The 19,255-nt window shown below is 37.3% G+C and overlaps 1 protein-coding gene across 1 annotated transcript in view; it reads right to left on the reverse strand.

The window, feature by feature from the left end:
* IRAG2 (inositol 1,4,5-triphosphate receptor associated 2) overlaps positions 1–19,255 on the reverse strand; it is a 91,304-nt gene that overhangs the window by 36,846 nt on the left and 35,203 nt on the right. The window contains exons 17-21 of the mRNA XM_060166719.1: positions 12,009–12,123; positions 11,423–11,585; positions 4,147–4,208; positions 2,979–3,059; positions 2,316–2,412 (exon numbers count right to left, since the gene is read on the reverse strand). Coding sequence (XP_060022702.1) covers positions 2,316–2,412; positions 2,979–3,059; positions 4,147–4,208; positions 11,423–11,585; positions 12,009–12,123 — 518 coding nt within the window. The remainder of the gene's footprint in view (positions 1–2,315; positions 2,413–2,978; positions 3,060–4,146; positions 4,209–11,422; positions 11,586–12,008; positions 12,124–19,255) is intronic.

Here is a 19,255-nt window from a genome sequence, read left to right on the forward strand (position 1 = left end):
CGTATACATGTCAATCTCAATCGCCCAATTCATCACACCACCACCATCCCCCACCACTTTTCCCCCTTGCTGTCCATACGTTTGTTCTCTACATCTGTGTCTCAATTTCTGCCCTGCAAACTGGTTCATCTGTACCATTTTTCTAGGTTCCACATATATGCGTTAACATACGATATTTGTTTTTCTCTTTCTGACTTACTTCACTCTGTATGACAGTCTCTAGATCCATCCACGTCTCAACAAATGACCCAATTTCGTTCCTTTTTATGGCTGAGTAATATTCCATTGTATATATGTACCATATCTTCTTTATCTATTCAATTAACATTTTAACATTACAACCCCCCACCCCCTAAATTTTGATGCCTAGTTATGAGGGGTAGAAATGTCAGTTATTTTTTTAAGCAGGTGGTAGGGGTGAAGGAGGAGAAACAGAAACCCTTACCTAGTAAGCAACTAGAGGGGTCAATAACAATCTGCTACCAGGGGGCAAAATCCAGCCAGCCTCCTGTTTTTGTAAATAAAGTTTTATTGGAACACAGACACACCCATTCATTCAGTATCATCCAAGGTTGCTTGTGGGCTACAACAGCAGCAAAGCTGAATAGTTGCAGCAGAAACCGTACAGCCTGCAAAACCTCAAATATTTACTATCCGGCCCTTTACAGAAACAGTTTATCAACTCCTAAAGAGAAAAACAGTTCGACATTGTAATTGTAAACCACTGAAGAGTGCAGGAAATAGGGTGACAATTTTTCTTTTTTTGAGGAAACTGTCTTGTCATATTTTTCTGAGTATAGGAAGCAGCAGAATTTAATAGAAAAAACATAGGCTTTGAAATTAATCACAATTTTTAGTTCAAATCCTGACCCTGACACATAAACCAGGTGTGTGATCTCGGATAAATAACTAAACCAACTCAGCCTCAGTTTACTTACATATAAAGTGCCACATGGGGACTTCCCTGGTGGTCCAGTGGTTAAGAATCCACCTTCCAATGCAGGGGACTCGGGTTTGATCCCTACTTGGGGAACAAAGATCCCACATGCCTCGGGGCAACTAAGCCCGTGCGCTGCAACTACTGAGCCCACGCGCCACAACTAAAGGGAAGCCCACGTGCCAAAATGAAGTGCCCGTGCGCTGCAACGAAAGATCCTGCTTGCCACGACTAAGACCCAATGCAGCCAAAAATAAATAAAGAAAATTTTTTTTAAGTGCCACATGACCTTAGGCAAATTATTCAGTGTTCCTGCTAACTTATCTTTAAAATGTGAATTACATTAGCATCTACCTCACAGGGATATGGTGAGGATTAAATGAATTAACAGCTACATGAACATACAGGTCTGCAAATTACTCAGTGTTCCTGCTTCCTTATCTTTAAAATGTGAATTACATTAGCATCTACCTCACAGGGATATGGTGAGGGTTAAATGAATTAACAGGTACGTGAACATACAGTTCTGAGAGCAGAGAACTGTTCCTGGCACATAGCGGGCACTCCTTCAGTGCTGCCATAGTATTGTTACCATCACTGAGTTAGTGTGGGTAAAATCGTCTCTATAAAGCACTTATCTACTGTCTGACACAAACTGGCCACTTGTTAGTAGTGGTAGCAGTTTTCTCTCTTCTAGTTGAAATGATCCACAAGTCCTCTACTTGCTTCTTATTCCTTCTTAAATTTATTTTGATAATCATCCCATTTCTTTTGTCATTTCGGAACCAACCATTAACTTTTGCTTTCAACATCCAGGTTGTGATGAGAGATACCACCACTTTCAGCATTTCCTAAGATAAAGTTCATTCTCCTTAGACTGGCATTAATAGTCCATGAGGTGACCTACAACATGCTCCAAACTGAAATTCTACTCCATCCTGACCCAAGCCCTCTTATCTCCACAGTGACTTATCCAGCATGGACTCTTCTCCAAACACTTAAAACTTTTGCATTTTTTCCCCCCTCATGTCATTCTCCCCAGTTGGAATACTTTTTCCAAGCTTTTTGCTTTTCCAAATGCAGCCCGTCTTTCCATGCCTGGTTCAACACTCATTTCTTCTACAGAGCCTTCTCTGAACCCAGGTCTTACTTCCTTAATAGTCTGTGAGCTACCTTAGGACTCACTTTCTAGTAAACATAAAATAGTGCCTTGCACAGAGTAGGTGGTCAAATATAAGTTGACTGACTGAATTCAGGGATAAACGTCTAAGTTTTCAACATTTGCTATATAATTGTGATTAATTATTTTCCCTCTCAAGAAGAACCCCACCCCCAGCTGTGTCTGACAGGGTATAGGACAGGGTCTATCCACGCTTACCCAGCAGAGGTGTGTACCAGCATGTACGTCTGAAGGTCAGGGGTAGCTGATGTATTCTTGCTTCTTGACCACTATATCGTTTATGGCAACACTGCTTCTGAACAGAATATCAAGTACTATTAGCTTTCCAAAGGGCTGTAATATATTTCATAATCTCTCTTCATCTCCAAAATTAGAAAGAATATCACTGTTCTCCCGCAAAAGAGTTTGAGAAGAAAATAAATGACATCAAGTAACAAAGTTTTCATGCTTTGGATCAAAAGGGACGTAGCTTATCAGTAAAAATGTAATTCTTGTTAAAAATCACTCTTCAATAATTTAACAGAAAGATAACATCAATTCCCAATAATCAACACTTTCATATAAACAAAGGCTTTGAGGAAAGAAATATGAGTGAGGGGCAAGTTTAGTTATATAATTCTTCTTCATGATACCATAATCAAAAAGTTTTAAATAGTACCATTTCCTAGGGCCTATCAAAATTGTGTGTGTGCACATGATAAAGAAAAAAATAGGTATCTTGCTTTGTCTGATACCCTCTCAAGAAAATCAGTATAGCTTAGAATTCTAACTTTCTAATACACATTGGACTTAACTTTCTATTTTGGCATAATAGGAGATTCACAATTGGCAGTTAAATAGTTTCAAAAAGCTTAAACTCACCAACTGTTCCTGGAGAGGTTGATGAATTCTATCCGTGCAGGACAAGGGATCGTAGTGAGGAAATTCCTCATCTAAACAGCTCTGTCATAAGAAAAATGGTGGAGTGCATTCAAAGACAGAATGATGGGAGAGTGACAGATACAAAATACATTAGATTTAAGATGTGATGCTACCTGAGAAGGAGAAAATGGACTAGTTCTTTATCTTGTATTTTGCATTAAGGGAACAAGTTTGTAATGGTAAACCTCTCACTGCATTTTCCCCATTACTTGTTCTAGGAATGAAATCCAAAGATCAGGAACAGGAAACTGAATGGCTTTGTCACTGAAATCTTCAAGCAGAGACCAAAGAAGCTTGTTGGAGACATAACTCAGAGAGTGGAAATGCTGTCTGTGAAATTTCTACAGCAATAAAATTGCGACTTTTGTCCAAGGGGTAGATACGTCTATCAGTTACATTGTAATAGAAAATTGGTGTTCTTGAGATGATTATGGAGATTTTTCCAGTTCAACTTATTGTAAGGGGATTTTTAGGCACTCTGCCTAGCTTAATCTCCTACATGAATTTTTTTTTTCTCCTTAAACAGATGTGCCTGTATTATGCCCTAGAAACAGATACATGCAAATATCACCCTTCTCTCTTTCCTCCTCCAGCCCCTTCCCTCCAGTGCCAACCTTGCTGTTCCTTATGTTCTTTATTTATGAACAGAAAGGAGAAATTCACCAAGTGTCAGAAGAGAAAGAAATACATTTAACTGTACCATGGATATCTTGAGATATCCAGACAGAGAGGAGTTGAAAGTTTAATTCAACTAGGAGAGAAAATAGACAGCAACCATCAAAGCCCACTCAAGAGTCTCAGAGAGGAGGTGCCTAAGACTAGCAAACTGGCCCTTTGCTAACAGATACAGTTCTGAAATGCTTCCTCTCTGAAAGATGTTATTAGGAGCCACGCACTCATGTGCATTCTCCCCTCCTGTTTTGCTAAATGCTTTCAGTGCATAAGAAAACAAAGTCTACCAGAGCATCTTTTCTAACTTGATTATTTAATTTTATGGCTAAAATTATTATATATTATAACTTAGCTTCAAAATCTTAACACCAACTGGACAACTTGCCCACAGTAAACACATATCATAGAGGTTTGGGTGTTTTTGTTTGCTTTTTACCTGAAACAGCAAGCCGTGGAGTTGTCCTTTAATTAACTTCTTTCTTAGTGACTCAATTGTTGCTATAAAGAGAATTTATAACCAGATTAATATGACAATTCGTAACCCCCTTTTCCCTTAGTTCATTTTGTAAACTTTTTTTCCTAAAGATTTTTTGATGTGGAAAGATTTTTTGATGTGGACCATTTTTAAAGTCTTTATTGAATTTGTTACAATATTGCTTCTGTTTTGGTTTTTTGGCCCCGAGGCATGTGGGATCTTAGCTCCCCGACCAGGGATCGAACCCGAACCCCCTGCACTGGCAGATGAAGTCTTAACCACTGGACCGCCAGGGAAGTCCCATTTCATAAACTTTTAACAGCTTTCAATTTGAGGCCTGAGGAAAGGAAAGAGAAAACAACGGCTTCTGAGAATGACGTTCTCAACTCATGACTCGTGAAACTGGGAAAGCAGAAATAAAACAGGTAGGAGCAACTAAACCATTATTGCCCTTGAGTATTTAAAATTAACCTTGATAGATGCAAGTGAATTATCTTCTAGAAGTGAGTCACAGAATTATTCATGCTAAAAAGGGAATACACCTCAGAGGTCACTCGGTCCAACCTCCTACCCATGGGGAAATTGTCTCTTCAATAAGCCTCTGCTTGAGCTACAAGCAATGGAAGCCCTGGAAATGGAGCCATAGAATCTCAGATTCCTACAAGTAGGTCTGGGATCATGAAGACACTGATATCCTGAAGATTTAAGTGGCTAAATGGTTATTCGTGGAGCCGAGATCAGGCTCATAGGACAACGCTCCGTTCACTATACTCTTTTGTGAAATTAAAAATATGTGTCTCTCTACTTAACTGAAATCTGCTTCCCAGTAACTTCCAAATTGTCCTCTCTGGAATAATGAAAGTGATAAAAATACCTATTTAACTTCTTAAGTTAAATAGCAACATATTACTTATTTGACAATCTATACCCTTTGAAAGATAGCCAAGAACCAGAAAATAGGCTGAAATCTTGGGAACAACCAAAATAGATGTTGATATCCATGCCCTTTATCCATGTGGCAGATCCTCACAGTTCACTCAGACAGTGGGCTCTGAATTTATACATAATTCTCACAAGCTTGACTGTTTTCTCAGCCCACAGATGATTAAAAACAAAAATTAAATGAGGGTACGAAGCTCTGTTAGATGGAGGTGTATTAATAGCTGCCACTTAAAAAAAAACCCACTAACAGCCAGGAAAATTAACAGCAGATACTCTGGTGTCCAAAACACATAGAAATCTGGTGCTTCTTATTTTAAAGACCAACAGTTTTATATCTCAGTAGCCTGAAGAAATTCTGCGCCATGAAAATAATGCTAATACATGTGGAAATTACAGAATCTAATTATAAATATTTTTCAGGGATAAAGAGCTTGAAAAGCTTCAATTATGTGGAAAATTCCCCATGTAAAATTTATTTTGTAAGAATATTTTTTTGTAAAAATAACATTTCCCAATTAAGCTTGACAGTGTTTATGAGGCCCACAAGGAGGAAAATATATTTTTAAACTATTTCCAACATATGTAAGTTAAGAAAAATTAAACTCTTAATACTTAGAACTCTAGTAAAGATTCAGTTTTTAAAAATTCTCTGTGTTAACTGTATTAAGAAGTAAGGCTCTGTCCTCCTCCTGACCTATATCTGAGCAACAGCAATCAAAGTTTTCAGAAGTGGCCAACATTATGCTTCTGAAGTTGTGTATCTCAAAACACTGTCTTTGAATTTCCAAATTAAGCTTGTGTTCAGAAGAAATAATGAGTTAGTATAAGACTGTCTAAATTGCCCATCTGCTTTCCCACCAGGCAATCTTGATTTTTAGAAATAGTCCATCTCAAAACAAGTTCCAAGTTGTAAACCTCATTTCAACAGATGTTTTGTGCAATGGGTAGCAATTATTTTCATATGTTTCATAAGGCGAAACAAGCTGGCTTATGACGTTAATTTGCATGTACCTTTGCATTCTTCTTTATGTGTTTGGAGTTGGACCTGCCATGTCTCTAGGGCATTTAGGTTTCACATGGAAGCAACTAAAACAATGGCCACTGTTTCCCCTGCTGTTGCCATCTGTGACGTAGGATGAGAACAGTTGTCTTGGATACATTTTCTTTGAAGGAAGCTGAGATAAAACAACTTTCTAAATGACTATGCACTAAAGCTTTCAGGCAAAGGCCCTGCGATTAATTGGCTGCTGAAAATCAAAACCATGATAATGAGCTGTAATAATGTTAGGTATCAATAAGCGTTGACGTTTATGGATTATGGACTTCATAACACTGTAATATAATGTGTTACTCAATGTTCTATAGCATTGTGCATTACAAATATTAAAGTTCATTGAAATCCATAGACTAGAAGAAAATAATTCACAACACACGTATCTGTCAAAGTTCTTGTATCTAAAATATATAAAGAAAAGAAATCCTACAACTCAGTAACAAAAGGACAAGTGACCTAATTTGAAAAAGGGCAAAAGACTTAGATACTTCACAAAGAAGATATACAATGGCTAATCAGCCCAACAAATTAAAATCACAGTGAGATACTCCGTCATGTAGAGAAAATGAAAAAGACTGACATCACCAAATGCTGGGGTTGTGGATACCTGAAACTCCCACACATTGCTGCTAGGAGTGTGAAATGCTACAAACTCTATGGAAAACTGCTTGCAGTTTCTTAAAAAGTTAGAATTACAGCTCTACTATGATCTAATATCTCTGCTCCTAGATATTTATCCTAGGTTAAACAAAAACACAGGTCCACACACAGACCTATACACAGATGTTCATAGCAGCTTTCTCCCTAACAACCCAAAACTGTAAATATTAGGTTGGCCAAAAAAGTTCGTTCGGGTTTTTCCATAAGATTATGGAAAATCATCTTGGCCAACCCAATAATTTAGATGTCCAATAATAGGAGAAAAGATAATCAAATTGTGGAATGTTCTTACAAAGAAATATGACTCAACCATGAAAAGGGCATCCCATTGATAAATACAACATAGATAAGTACTACGCTCAAGGAAACACGCACAGACACACACAAAAGTATATACTGTATAACTCAATTCTAGAACAGCCTAAACTAACCCACCAGTGATAGAAATCAGATCAGTGGTTGCTCCTTGTGGTGGTGAAGGTAGAAGTGGGGAGGAACTGGGAAGTAGCGCCAGGGAACTTTCTGGGGTTATAGCAGTTCTGTGTTTCGATGTGCATTTGTCAAACTGGTTCGACAGTACACTTAAGATCTGAACGTTGTATGATATGTTAATTACTCATCAATAACAAAGAATTAAAAAACTACAACAAGAGGGCTTCCCTGGTGGCGCAGTGGTTGAGAGTCCGCCTGCCGATGCAGGGGACATGGGTTCGTGCCCTGGTCCAGGAAGATCCCACATGCCGCGGAGCGGCTGGGCCCGTGAGCCACGGCCGCTGAGCCTGCGCGTCCGGAGCCTGTGCTCCGCAACGGGAGAGGCCACAGCAGTGAGAGGCCCGCGGATCGAAAAACAAACAAAGAAACAAAAAACTACAACAAGAACGAAAACAATGGGGCTTATAAAATAAATAGGGTTAGGAAGAGGCCACTAAAAATGTATATGCAACATTGTAACCAGAGCGCTAACAAGCACAATTAGTAGCAGTACTTAAAAAGATAACACGGATCACTGAGACATGCAACTTAAGATGGCTAAAGGCTGACTCCCAGGATCCTAGAAATGCACAAAAACAATGGAGTGGAAATGCTGGTGGCACTTTAAATGGCACAGTGCTGGTGGGGTGCTGAGAAAATGCAGATGAAAGTGGAACTCTGAGGCAGTGGGGCTGCTACAGCAACGCGGGCAGGAATACAACCTGCCGCAAAACGGAGCTCTGCGGGGCTGGGATGGCACGTCGCTGGGAGGGAGGCCCAGGTGCAGACCCTTGTTTTTAATTTTCTTAAAATAAAGGTGAAAGTCTCCTGCTGCCTCTTAGCAGCCAAGCTGAGGGCTTTTTCCTCTCCTGCTGAAGGTTATAGTTGTATTCCTACCAATCCAGGTCCTAGACCCAGGAAAATTGTGAATGAAATGCCCATATTATCCTTACACGTCTTCATCCATTTGTCAATCATGAAAGAGACAATTTACGTGATAGAAACATACTCTAGCAGAATAGACTGTACCCAGTATGGCCAAGCATTAGCCACTGTTTGCATTTGTTACGTTATTTGTAAATTAACAACTCTGGCATTTTCTGGAAGAAGATACTGAGGCTCAGAGAGGGAAAGAGATTTGCCCAACTTTATCAAAGTCTTTTGTAGACTTAGAATCTAGGTTTGTTTAACCTCAAATCCCATGCTCTTTATCTTTGTGCAATACTTTCTCCTAGATTATTTCATCCATACCTGCATCTTTCATTTGGGAAAATGTAGGCCCCCATCCCATCAGAGCTGTCCAGCAAGCTGTATTTGACTTTGGTTCTCTCCTTGGTGCTCACCCCAACACCTGTGTTTAAGTGTCTCCATCACCTGAATCCCCCTTCCTGTCTCATTTCCCTCTTGTGTACTGACTGCTCAGGACATGTGGCTCTCATCTTGCATTCATCCTCAAAACCGTAGGCTGTTATCTGCCCCACACATCATGCCCTCCACGCTAAGAATAGCAAGCTAGAAGAGAGTTTCCAGTGAGTTCATCTAGGTGAAAGCCTTCTCTTAACTATAAAGTTCATATCAGATACTATGTTCAAATAAGGAATTATAATATACAGGAGCTTCTCAGGCTCTCTCTCCAAAGAAATATTTATGGTTTCTAAAGGAAATACAGTTTCACTCATTGTCTGTTGAATAAGCAAGTCAATGAAGATTTTACGTAGATAAGGGCAAAAAAGGATGAATACTAAAGGGGTGATAGCTTGGATTAGATCATTTAGTCTATGTTTCCTGCACATTGGATTCACCCTAATATGTTGCATGCATGCCCTAGATCTAAGAAGCTTTATTCCTTTTTAAAGCAAACATTCATTTACATATGCACTGTTGCCTTTGTTAAGATACTTAGATACATATGAAGAAGCAGAAGAAAGAAAATATATGTTACCGTTCAAGAAATTTAGTAGTTCTAATGGTGCATTTCAGGGGGGCAAGCAGGCACACTAATTACCTCATAAATCCGTTCAGTCCTGATGGCAACTGAAAACTGGAACAATATTATTTATTCAACATTAAAATCAGGTATCTCATCAGATGTCATAAGTGACTTCCTACTTCCAGTCTGTGAACATTGTCATTGACCTAAACATTTGGACACAACAACTGCATCCTCACACAATTTGCTAATGACCCTGTCTTAGATGCAGCAGAAAGCAATTGCCGTAACACTTAGTGAATTTATGAAGCTAACCGGAAAGCTTCACACGAACTAAGTGGATTTAAACAGTTTTGTTGTCTGACTCAGAATTCAAACAGTATGTGATGGCAGTGGTCATGGTGGAATGTGTGAGGATGTGTTTGTGTTGTAACTGTCCTACCTTGTTGACGTTTGTTCACAGTCTATCTGGAACATCTGCTCTATAGACTTTTTGAAAATATGTGCTACCCTCTTCTTATAAAGGTTGATTTTTAAGGGCATTATTGGAAAGATCTTCGTAAGCAAAGGGTCTTAAGAGCAAAATGTTGATAGGTATGCCTTCTTTGGGCAGCAAAAGATACTAACAAGTAAAGGAGCTAATAAAGCCTGTGAGACTGTGAGCAATTCAAGACAGAAAGGAAGCGTCCACCCTACTTTATCCAGCCAGAAAAAAATACATGCATTCAACATAGGGCAGCTTTCATATTCTATTTTAAATGATATTTGGACCAACTATCCCCTGAGGATAGACTGGGAAGACACTAGCAAGTTCATAACATTGAGAATGTATATTTTGGAATAAGTTACAAAGGCTGACTTTTCCAAGAAGGTACTACAAGCCATAGTAGGTTGGAGGAGGGGATAAATCCTTTGTTTTATAAAACTATGGGGTACAATATTGATTTAAGCAAAGGATAAAAATAACTGGATCAAACGATTGGACCTCTAAGCACAGTGTCTAAAGCAAACACACCATAAACCAAATTTGGAATGCCTTAACGAAGGCATGTTCATGGCTCAAAATTAACAACTCCAATCACAAGGGGACATTCTCCAATGCCCTCTGAGCAATACAAAAAAATAACATAAAGATTATGTAATTTAAAGCATGCTTTACATTGTCTGACAGAGTTAAGCAGAGTAAAATGACACTTACTGTTATTGAAAATGATCAAGTTCTACAAGGCTTAGAAATAAAAATAATAATGAAGTGTTGAATAACCACTGCTATCTTAGAACTAGCCAATTCCTTTAAACTCTTAAAGAGCTTTCTCAGATAACAGTAGAAAGGATATAATAAATCCAAAACAAACACAAGTCTGAAATTTTCCATCACTAGCTTACCTTAAGTTTCTATTTAGTTATTACCCAAACCAATAACTTTCTATAAAAAGAACCTTTATACTGCTAGAACGAGAAGCTGGCTGGACAAAGGCAGTTGTCTGATAAATGGTCACATACATAAGCTTCATTTTTACTGAACCATGTTTCTAGAATAAAATAAGCTTAAAAATAATCTGACCTCTGTAATTTGACAATTGTCTTCTCACCCCAGTCCTCAGTAAACGCTTATCTACTTTTAGGTAAAATGGCAAATGTTCTAGTTTTTAAAGTAAAATATATAGGTGAAGAACACAAAATTTTAAAAGAATTTTCACACATATATAATACTTTGATACACATTGAATTCATAAGTATTTTGCTCAACTCTAAAATTACTGCTTAAAAGAAAATAGAGAGGCAGGGCCTCTTCTACCATATGATGGGTACAAACCAGCTAATAAAGTCAGAGTAGAATATGTCAACAATTTGCAAGTTCAACTATCTCATGCATACAAGATTTTTTTCCATGTTTACTTTTACAGATATTGAGAGGTTTTGTTTAATTTTTAAAGAAATAACAGTCATGGAAAAATCCAGCTTGTAGTAGACAACCAAAAGGGAAAGTTAATGGTTAAATCCATCCACCTAGCCACTAGGCAGATCTCTCTGGAAGCCCATAACACTGCTTCTGGAGCCATTTCATCATCATGAATTCAGTAATAAGATAGCAGCTGGAATCTAGAAAAATGGCTGTAGTCCTTCTGCCCCACCTCAGAGTGGACCGAATTCAGACATAACAAATACTTGCTACTCACTTTTCGGTTTTCTTGTCTTCTGCTCAAGTGTCTGGCAAGTGTTCACTAACTCAGTATTTATAGTCTGGAGATTTCGTTGATCCGAAATTGCTTCCTCTAATTTACGCAGCAAAGGCTTAGCTTTTTCCCTGGCAGAGTGGGCTGCCTGATCTCCATCCTCCACCTGGATACCGACAGTTAATGCTGGATTTTAGCAGGGTGGCCGGGAAAGAAAGCAATTGAGCACTCACTCTTATGCACACGAAACTGAAAATGTGCTTTTCTTCTCAGGGAAGTGATAAGCCTCCACTGAACTTCTGCAATTCTGTGTTTGCATGGGCTTCGTATGCCTGAGCTATTTCTACAGCGGCAAAAGTCTTGGTATGTCAAGTCGCCTCTTTCTGCAAAGTTGCCTCTTTCATCAGCAGGCTGTTGACACCGCCTCTTACAACTCCCCCTTTACTTCCTCCGCTCACTGCTAGTCGAGAGGGACTGAACTTTGCAGTTCCTCTTTGTTTTTTTGGTTCCTCCTCCATTTTTACTTCAGGGTTTTAAGGACATCTGAGGAGACTTCCTGTGCATATAATGTAGTCAAAGGCCACCTTACCTGCTCCGCTGCCCCCTCCAACCATTGGCTGGCTTCTTGGACCTTCTTCCTGAGGATGGCTTCCTGGTTGACAGCATCCTCTTGCAGTTGTGTGATGGCTTCTAGTTGTTTCTGCCTAGTTAAAAAAAAGTCCAAACCACAAGCTGTCAGTGACATTTCAACTAAGAGTCACCCCCTGGGAAGTTATGACAAATTCAAACTTAATATACTTCCTCAGAGATGAGAGGAAAAAGTGAAAGTATTTACAATATAGATAAATGCTTCACAAATATAGAATTTTAATTAAAGCAATCGTATTGATCACTTAGTCTGATAACCTCACTTTACAGATAAGAACATTTAGTTTCCTATTCTACACTGGAATATTCAGTTCCCCACAAGTTACATTAATAGTGCTTAGCTACGTTGGCACTACAATAAGGTCACTGTGACAGGTACCATATTTACATAGCACAGCTAGCTTTTTCAAAAAAAAAAAAAAGAAAGGAAAGGAAAGGCGAAGAAGGGAAAAGAAAAAAGAGAGAAAAAAAGAAATAAGTGCTTTGTTTCATGACCTTAGCCTTTCTCCTTAAGAATTGTCAGTCATGGTATAACTATGTGCTATGAGCACAGGAAGGGCTGCTCCCAAGAACAGACAAAAGTTAGCTGTTAGTATTTCCACTGCAGTCCTCTCTTTTCTAAAGCCTTTCCCCTCCCTTTCTTCCTCACCCCAAATCTCTTAGTGTTGTTATGTTACTTCTCTTTTGGATCCAACCCTAATCCCCCAAATATATGAAAATGCATCTGTTAGCTGATGAGATTATTTAAACCATGTTATATATCAATATATCAATGGCTATCTGGAAACAACGTGACCTGAATAAGGATCTTAGCTCAAATGAATGAGAACCTTTGGGAGTTTCAAAGCAGTGAGGAAGACATTGTCAGGTTTAGGCCTTGTGCATACCTCTCAAATGTTAATACATAGTCAGAATCCCATTGCACATTGACATAAATCCAGCCCTGATTACAAGAAGGACCATGTGAGAGACAAAGATGGTTTCAGAGAATGCTTCACCACTAAGGTAAGCCAACAAACAAAACCCTAACCAAAAATAAAAACAACCTAACAACCTAAACACACATTCTACTGAGCATTGTCCAACAGCATGTAGTCAGGTTTTTCTTTTTTTTTTTAAATTGTGGTTAAGAACATTTAACATGAGGTCTACCCTCTTAGCACTTGAAAGTGCACCATACAGTACTGTTAACTATAGGTTCAATGTTGTACAGCAGATCTCTAGAACTTATTCATCTTGTGTAACTGAAACTTTATACCCGTTGAATTACAACCATCCATTTGCCCTTCCCAAGCCCCTGGAAACCACCATTCTACTCCCTGCTTCTATAAGTTTGACTACTTTGAATACCTCATGTAATCGGAATCATGCAGTATTTGTCCTTCTCTGACTGGTTTATTTCACTTATCATAACATCCTCAAGATTCATCCACGTTATCACATGTGGCAAAATTTCCTTCTTTTTTGAAAAGCTTTCAAAAACATTTTTTTTAAAAAAAGCTGAGTAATATTTCATTGTATGTATATACCATATTTTCTTTATTTATTCACCCTTAATGAACATTTAGATTGTTTCCACATCTCGGCTATTATGACTAATGCTGCAATGAACCTGAGTGTGCAAATATCTTTTCGAGATTTTACTTTGAATTCTTTTGGATATATACCCAGCAGTGGGATTGCTGGATCATATGGTAGTTCTATTTTTAATTTTTTGAGAACCTCCAAACTGTTTTCCATAGCAGTTGCACCATTTTACATTCCTACCAACAGTATACAAGGGTTTCAATTTTTCTACACCCTTGCCAACACTTGGTATCTTTTGGGGTTTTTTTTTTTTATAATAGCCTTCTTAACAGGTGTGATTCATTCATCATTGTGAATGACTCATTGTGGTTTTTAATTGCATTTCCCTGATGACTAGTGATGTGGAACATCTTTTCACGTACTTGTTGGCCAATTTTATATCTTCTTTGGAAAAATGTCTATTCAATTCTTTTGCCCATTTTTAAATTGGGTTTTTTTATTGAGTTGTAGAAGTTCCTTCTATATTTTGAATATTAACCTCTTTTCAGATATGTGGTTTGCAAATATTTTCCCCCATTCAATAGGTTATCTTTTCACTCTGTTACATCTTTTGCTGTGTGCTTTTTAGTCTGATGTAGAACTACGTGCATATTTTTTCTTCTGTTACTTGTGCCTTTGGTTTCATATCCAAGAAAGTATTGCCAAGACCAATGTCATGAAGCTTTTCCCCTAAGTTTTCTTCTAGGAGTTTTACAGTTTTAAACCTTATGTTTTAGTCTTCAATCCATTTTGAGTTGATTTTTGTATATGGTGTAAGATAGGGTTCATCTTTATTCTTTTGCATGTGGATATCCATTTTTCCCAGTATCATTTGTTGAAAAGACTATCCACTCTCCATTGGGTATTCTTGGCATCCTACTTGAAGATCAGTTGACCATACATGTGAGGGTTTATTTCTGGACACTCTATTCTATTCCATTGGTCTGTAGCTTTGTAATATATTTTGAAATCAAAACGTGTGATACCTTCAGCTTTGTTCTTCTTTCTCAAGATTGTTTTGGTCTTTTGTAGTTCCACATGAATATTAGGATTGTTCTTTTCTATTACTGTAAAAAAGTGTCATTTGAATTTTGGTAGAGATTGCATTGAATCTGTAGATTGTTTCGGGTAGTACAGACATTTTAACAACATTAAATCTTCCAATCCATAAGCACAAGATGTCTTTCCATTAGTTTGCATCTTCTTTAATTTATTTCAGTGTTGTTTTATAGTTTTAAGTATGCAAGTCATTATCTCCTTAAAGTTTATTCTTATTTATTCTTTGGATACTATTTTAAATAGGATTGTTTTCTCAGTTTCCTTTTCAGAAAGTTTATTATTAGTGTATAGAAATGCAACTGATTTTTGTATGTCGATTTTGTATGTTGCCACTTTGCCGAATTTGTTTATTAGTTCTAACTGCTTTTTGTGGAGTCCTTCTATATACGGATCACGTCATCTCCAAACAGAGATGATTTTACTACTTCCTTTTCAATGTGGATGCCTTTTATTTCTTTTTCTTGCCTAATTGCTCAGGTTAGTACTTTCAGTACTACGTTGCATGGAAGTGGTGAGAGCGAACATGCTTGAGCTGTTTCTGATCTTAGAGCAAAAGCTTTCAGTCTTTCATCATTGAGTATGATGTTAGCTGTGGGCTTTTCACATACGACCTTTATTATGTTGAGGTAGTTTCCTTCTATTTCTAGTTTTTTGAATATTTTTATCATGAAAGGTGTTGAATCTTATCAAAAGTTTTTCTGCATCAATTTAGATGATAATGTGCTATTTATCCATCATTTTGTTAATGTGGTGTATCATATTAATTGATTTTCATATGTTGAACCATCTTGCATCCCAGGGATAAATCTCACTTGGTCACGGAGTATCAACTTTTTAATGGGCTGTTTAAAATGGTTTACTAGTATTTTGCTGAGGATTTTGTATCTATATTCATCAAGGATGAATAGTTTTCTTGTAATGTCTTTGGTTTTGGTGTCAGAATAATGCTGCCCTCATAAAATGAACCAGGAAATGATCCCTCATCTTCAATTTTTTGAAACTGTTTCAGAAGGACTGACATTAATTTTCTTTTAATGTTTGGTGATTCACCAGTAAAGTCATCTGGTCCTGGCTTTTTACTGGTTGGGAGTTTTTTGAATACTGCTTCAACCTCTTTACTAGTTATGAGTCTGTTCGGATTTTATGTTTCTTCCTGGTTCAGTCTTGATAGGTTGTACGTTTCTAGGAATTTATCCATTTCTTCAAAGTTTTCCAATTTATTGCTGTATAATTGTTCACAGCAGTCTCTTATGTCCCATTTCCCCCCTGGTGGCATCAATTTTAATGTCTCTTCCTTCATTTCTCATTTGAGTTTTCTCTTTTCCTTAGCCTAGCAAAAGATTTTCAATTATGTTTATCTTTTCAAAAACAAACAAATCAAGTTTCATTGATATTTTTAAAATGTTTTTATATTATCTATTTTGTTTATTTCTGCTCTAATCTTTATTATTTCCTTCCTTGTGCTTACTTTGGACTTAGTTTTTTCTTTTCTTTTTATAGTTCCTTGAGGTGTAAAGTTAGGTTGTTTGAGATCTTTCTTCTTCTTCTTTTCTTTTTTTTGGCTGTGCTGTGCAGCTTGCAAGATCTCAGTTACCCAGAGGGCCTCTCACTGTTGTGGCCTCTCCCATTGCAGAGCACAGGCTCCAGATGCCCAGGCCCAGCAGCCATGGCTCACGGGCCTAGCCGCTCCACGGCATGTGGGATCCTCCCGGACCGGGGCACTAACCCATGTCACCTGCATTGGCAGGCGGACTCTCAACCACTGCGCCACCAGGGAAGCCCCAATATATTCTGTAGCTATTTGGTGGAATCCTTTATATATGTCTGTTAGGTCCATTGTATCTATAGTATTGTTCAAGTGTGCTGTTTCCTTATTGATCTTCTGTCTCAATGTTCTTTCCATTATTGAAAGCGGGGTATTGAAGTCTCCTACAATGACATTGTATTGCTATCTATTTCTCCCTTTAATTTGGCCAATGTTTGCTTTATATATTTAGGTGCTCTGATATTGGGTGCAATTATATTTATAATTGTATCTTCCTGGTGAATTGACTCATCGTTTTATAATATTCTTTGTCTCTTGTGACAGATTTTGACTTACAGTCTAGTTTTTTGGACATAAGTATATTCATCCCTGTTCTCTTTTGATTAGCATTTGCACATAATCCCTTTTACCACACCTTCACTTTCAGCCAATATGTGTTCTTAAATCTAAACTGAGTCTCTTAGAACAGTAGGGAGATGCCTTAAAAAACTAAAATAGAGCTACCATTTCAACCAACAATCCCACTCCCGGGCATATATCTGGAGATAACCATAATTCAAAAAGATACAGCCCCCCCAGTGTTCATTGCAACACTATTTACAATAGCCAAGACATGGAAGCAACCTAAATGTCCATCAACAGATGAATGGATAAAGAAGATGTGGTATACATATACAATGGAATATTACTCAGCCATTAAAATGAATGAAATAATGCCATTTGCAGCAACATGGATGGACCTAGAGATTATCATACTAAGGGAAGTAAGTCAGACAGAGAAAGACAAATATCATATGATATCACTTATATGTGGAATCTTTAAAAATGTCACAAATGAACTTATTTACAAAACAGCAACAGACTCAAAGACTTCGAAAACAAACTTATGGTTATCAAAGGCAAAAGGTGGCGGGAAGGCATAAATTAGGAGTTTGGAATTAACATATATATACTACTATATACAAAATAGATAATCAACAAAGACCTACTGTATAGCACAGGGAACTCAACTCAATATTCTGTAATAACCTAAATGGGAAAAGAATCTGAAAAAGAATGGATATATGTATATGTTTATACATATATCACTGAATCACTTTGCTGTACACACGAAACTAACACAACATTTTAAATCAACCATACTCCAATATAAAATAAAATTTTTTTTTTTAAATGAGACTCATAGACAGAATACAGTTGGGTCTTGTTTTTTAATCCATTCAATCTGCTCTATGTCTTTTATTTTGGGAGTTTGATCTATCTACATTTAAAGTAATTATTGATAGGGAGGGACTTACCATTGCCATTTGGTTAATTGTTTTCTGTCTTGTAGTTCTTTTGTTCCTCTTTTCCTGTCTTCCTTTGTGTTTCATTGATTTTTTTAATATTGATATGTTTTGATTCCTTTCTTTTTCTTTTGTGTATCTTTTATAGGTATTTTCTTTATGGTTACCATGGGACATACATAAAACATCTTACAGTTATAGTAACCTATTTTAAGCTGATAACAACTTAACTTCAATCACATACCATAAACCTACACTTTTACCTCTCTGCCCCCCATTTTATGTTTGATGTCACAATTTATATCTTTTTATATAGTATACCATTAACAAATTTTTATACTTTTGTTTATAATACTTTTTTAAAACTTTTATCCTAGAATTAAGAGTGATTTACTGTGTTTGCCTATATATCTACCTTTACCAGTGAAACTTATACTTTAATATGCTCTCATATTGCTGTTTAAGGTCCTTTTGTTTCAACTTGAAGAACTCTTTTTACCATTTCTTGTAAGGCAGACCTAGTGGTAATGAACTCCCTCAGCTTTTGTTTGTAGGCAAAGTCTTTATATCACCTTCATTTTTGAGGGACAGTTAGTTTTGCTGGGTATGGTGCTCTTGGTTGATAGTTCTTTACTTTCAGCACTTCAAATATATCATCCCACTCCCTTCTGGCCTGCAAGGTTTCCACTGAGAAATCCACTGATAGTCATGAGATCTCCCCTGTACCTGACAAAACCCTTCGCTGGCTGCTTTCAAAATTCTCTCTTTGACTTTTGACAATTTGATTATAATGTGTCTCAGTGTGGATTTCTTTGGGTTCATCTTATTTGAGATCTGTTAGGCCTCCTGGGTCTGGTGTCCTTCCCCAGATTTTGGAAGTTTTCAGCCATTATTTCTTTGAATAACCTTTCTGTCCCTTTCTTTCTCTCTTCTCCTTCTGGGACTCCCATAATACATGTATTGGTCTACTTCATAATATCCCTTAAGTACCTTAAGTTTTCTTCACTCTTTTTCATTCTCTCTCTCAATCTCTTTTTTTTTTTTACTCCTCTGACTGGATAATTTTCAATGACCTCTCTTCAAGTTCACTGATCTTTTCTTCTGCATCTGCTATTGAACTCTTCTGGTAAAATTTTCAGGATTCTTCTGCTCCAAGATTTCTGTTTGGTACTTTTTGTCTCTTTGTTGACAGTCTCACTTTGTTCATGCATTGTTCTCCCAATCTCATTGAACAACTTTATGACAGCTATTTTGAATTCTCTGTGGGGTAAATCATTTATCTCTGTCTTATTAGGTACAGTTTTTGGAGATTTATTTTGTTCCTTTGTTTGAGACATATTTTCCTGTGTCTTCATTTTTCTTGACTCTTTGTATTGGTATCTTCACATCAGAAAAAAGATCCACCTCTCCCAGTATTAGCAGACTGGACTTATACAGGAAAAATTCCTTACCAGTCACTTTGAGCAGAGATTCTAGGAGCCTCTCAAATCTTTACGTTGGTTCAACCCACCA

Source organism: Lagenorhynchus albirostris, chromosome 11 (assembly GCF_949774975.1).
Source record: "Lagenorhynchus albirostris chromosome 11, mLagAlb1.1, whole genome shotgun sequence".
NCBI lineage: Eukaryota > Metazoa > Chordata > Mammalia > Artiodactyla > Delphinidae > Lagenorhynchus > Lagenorhynchus albirostris.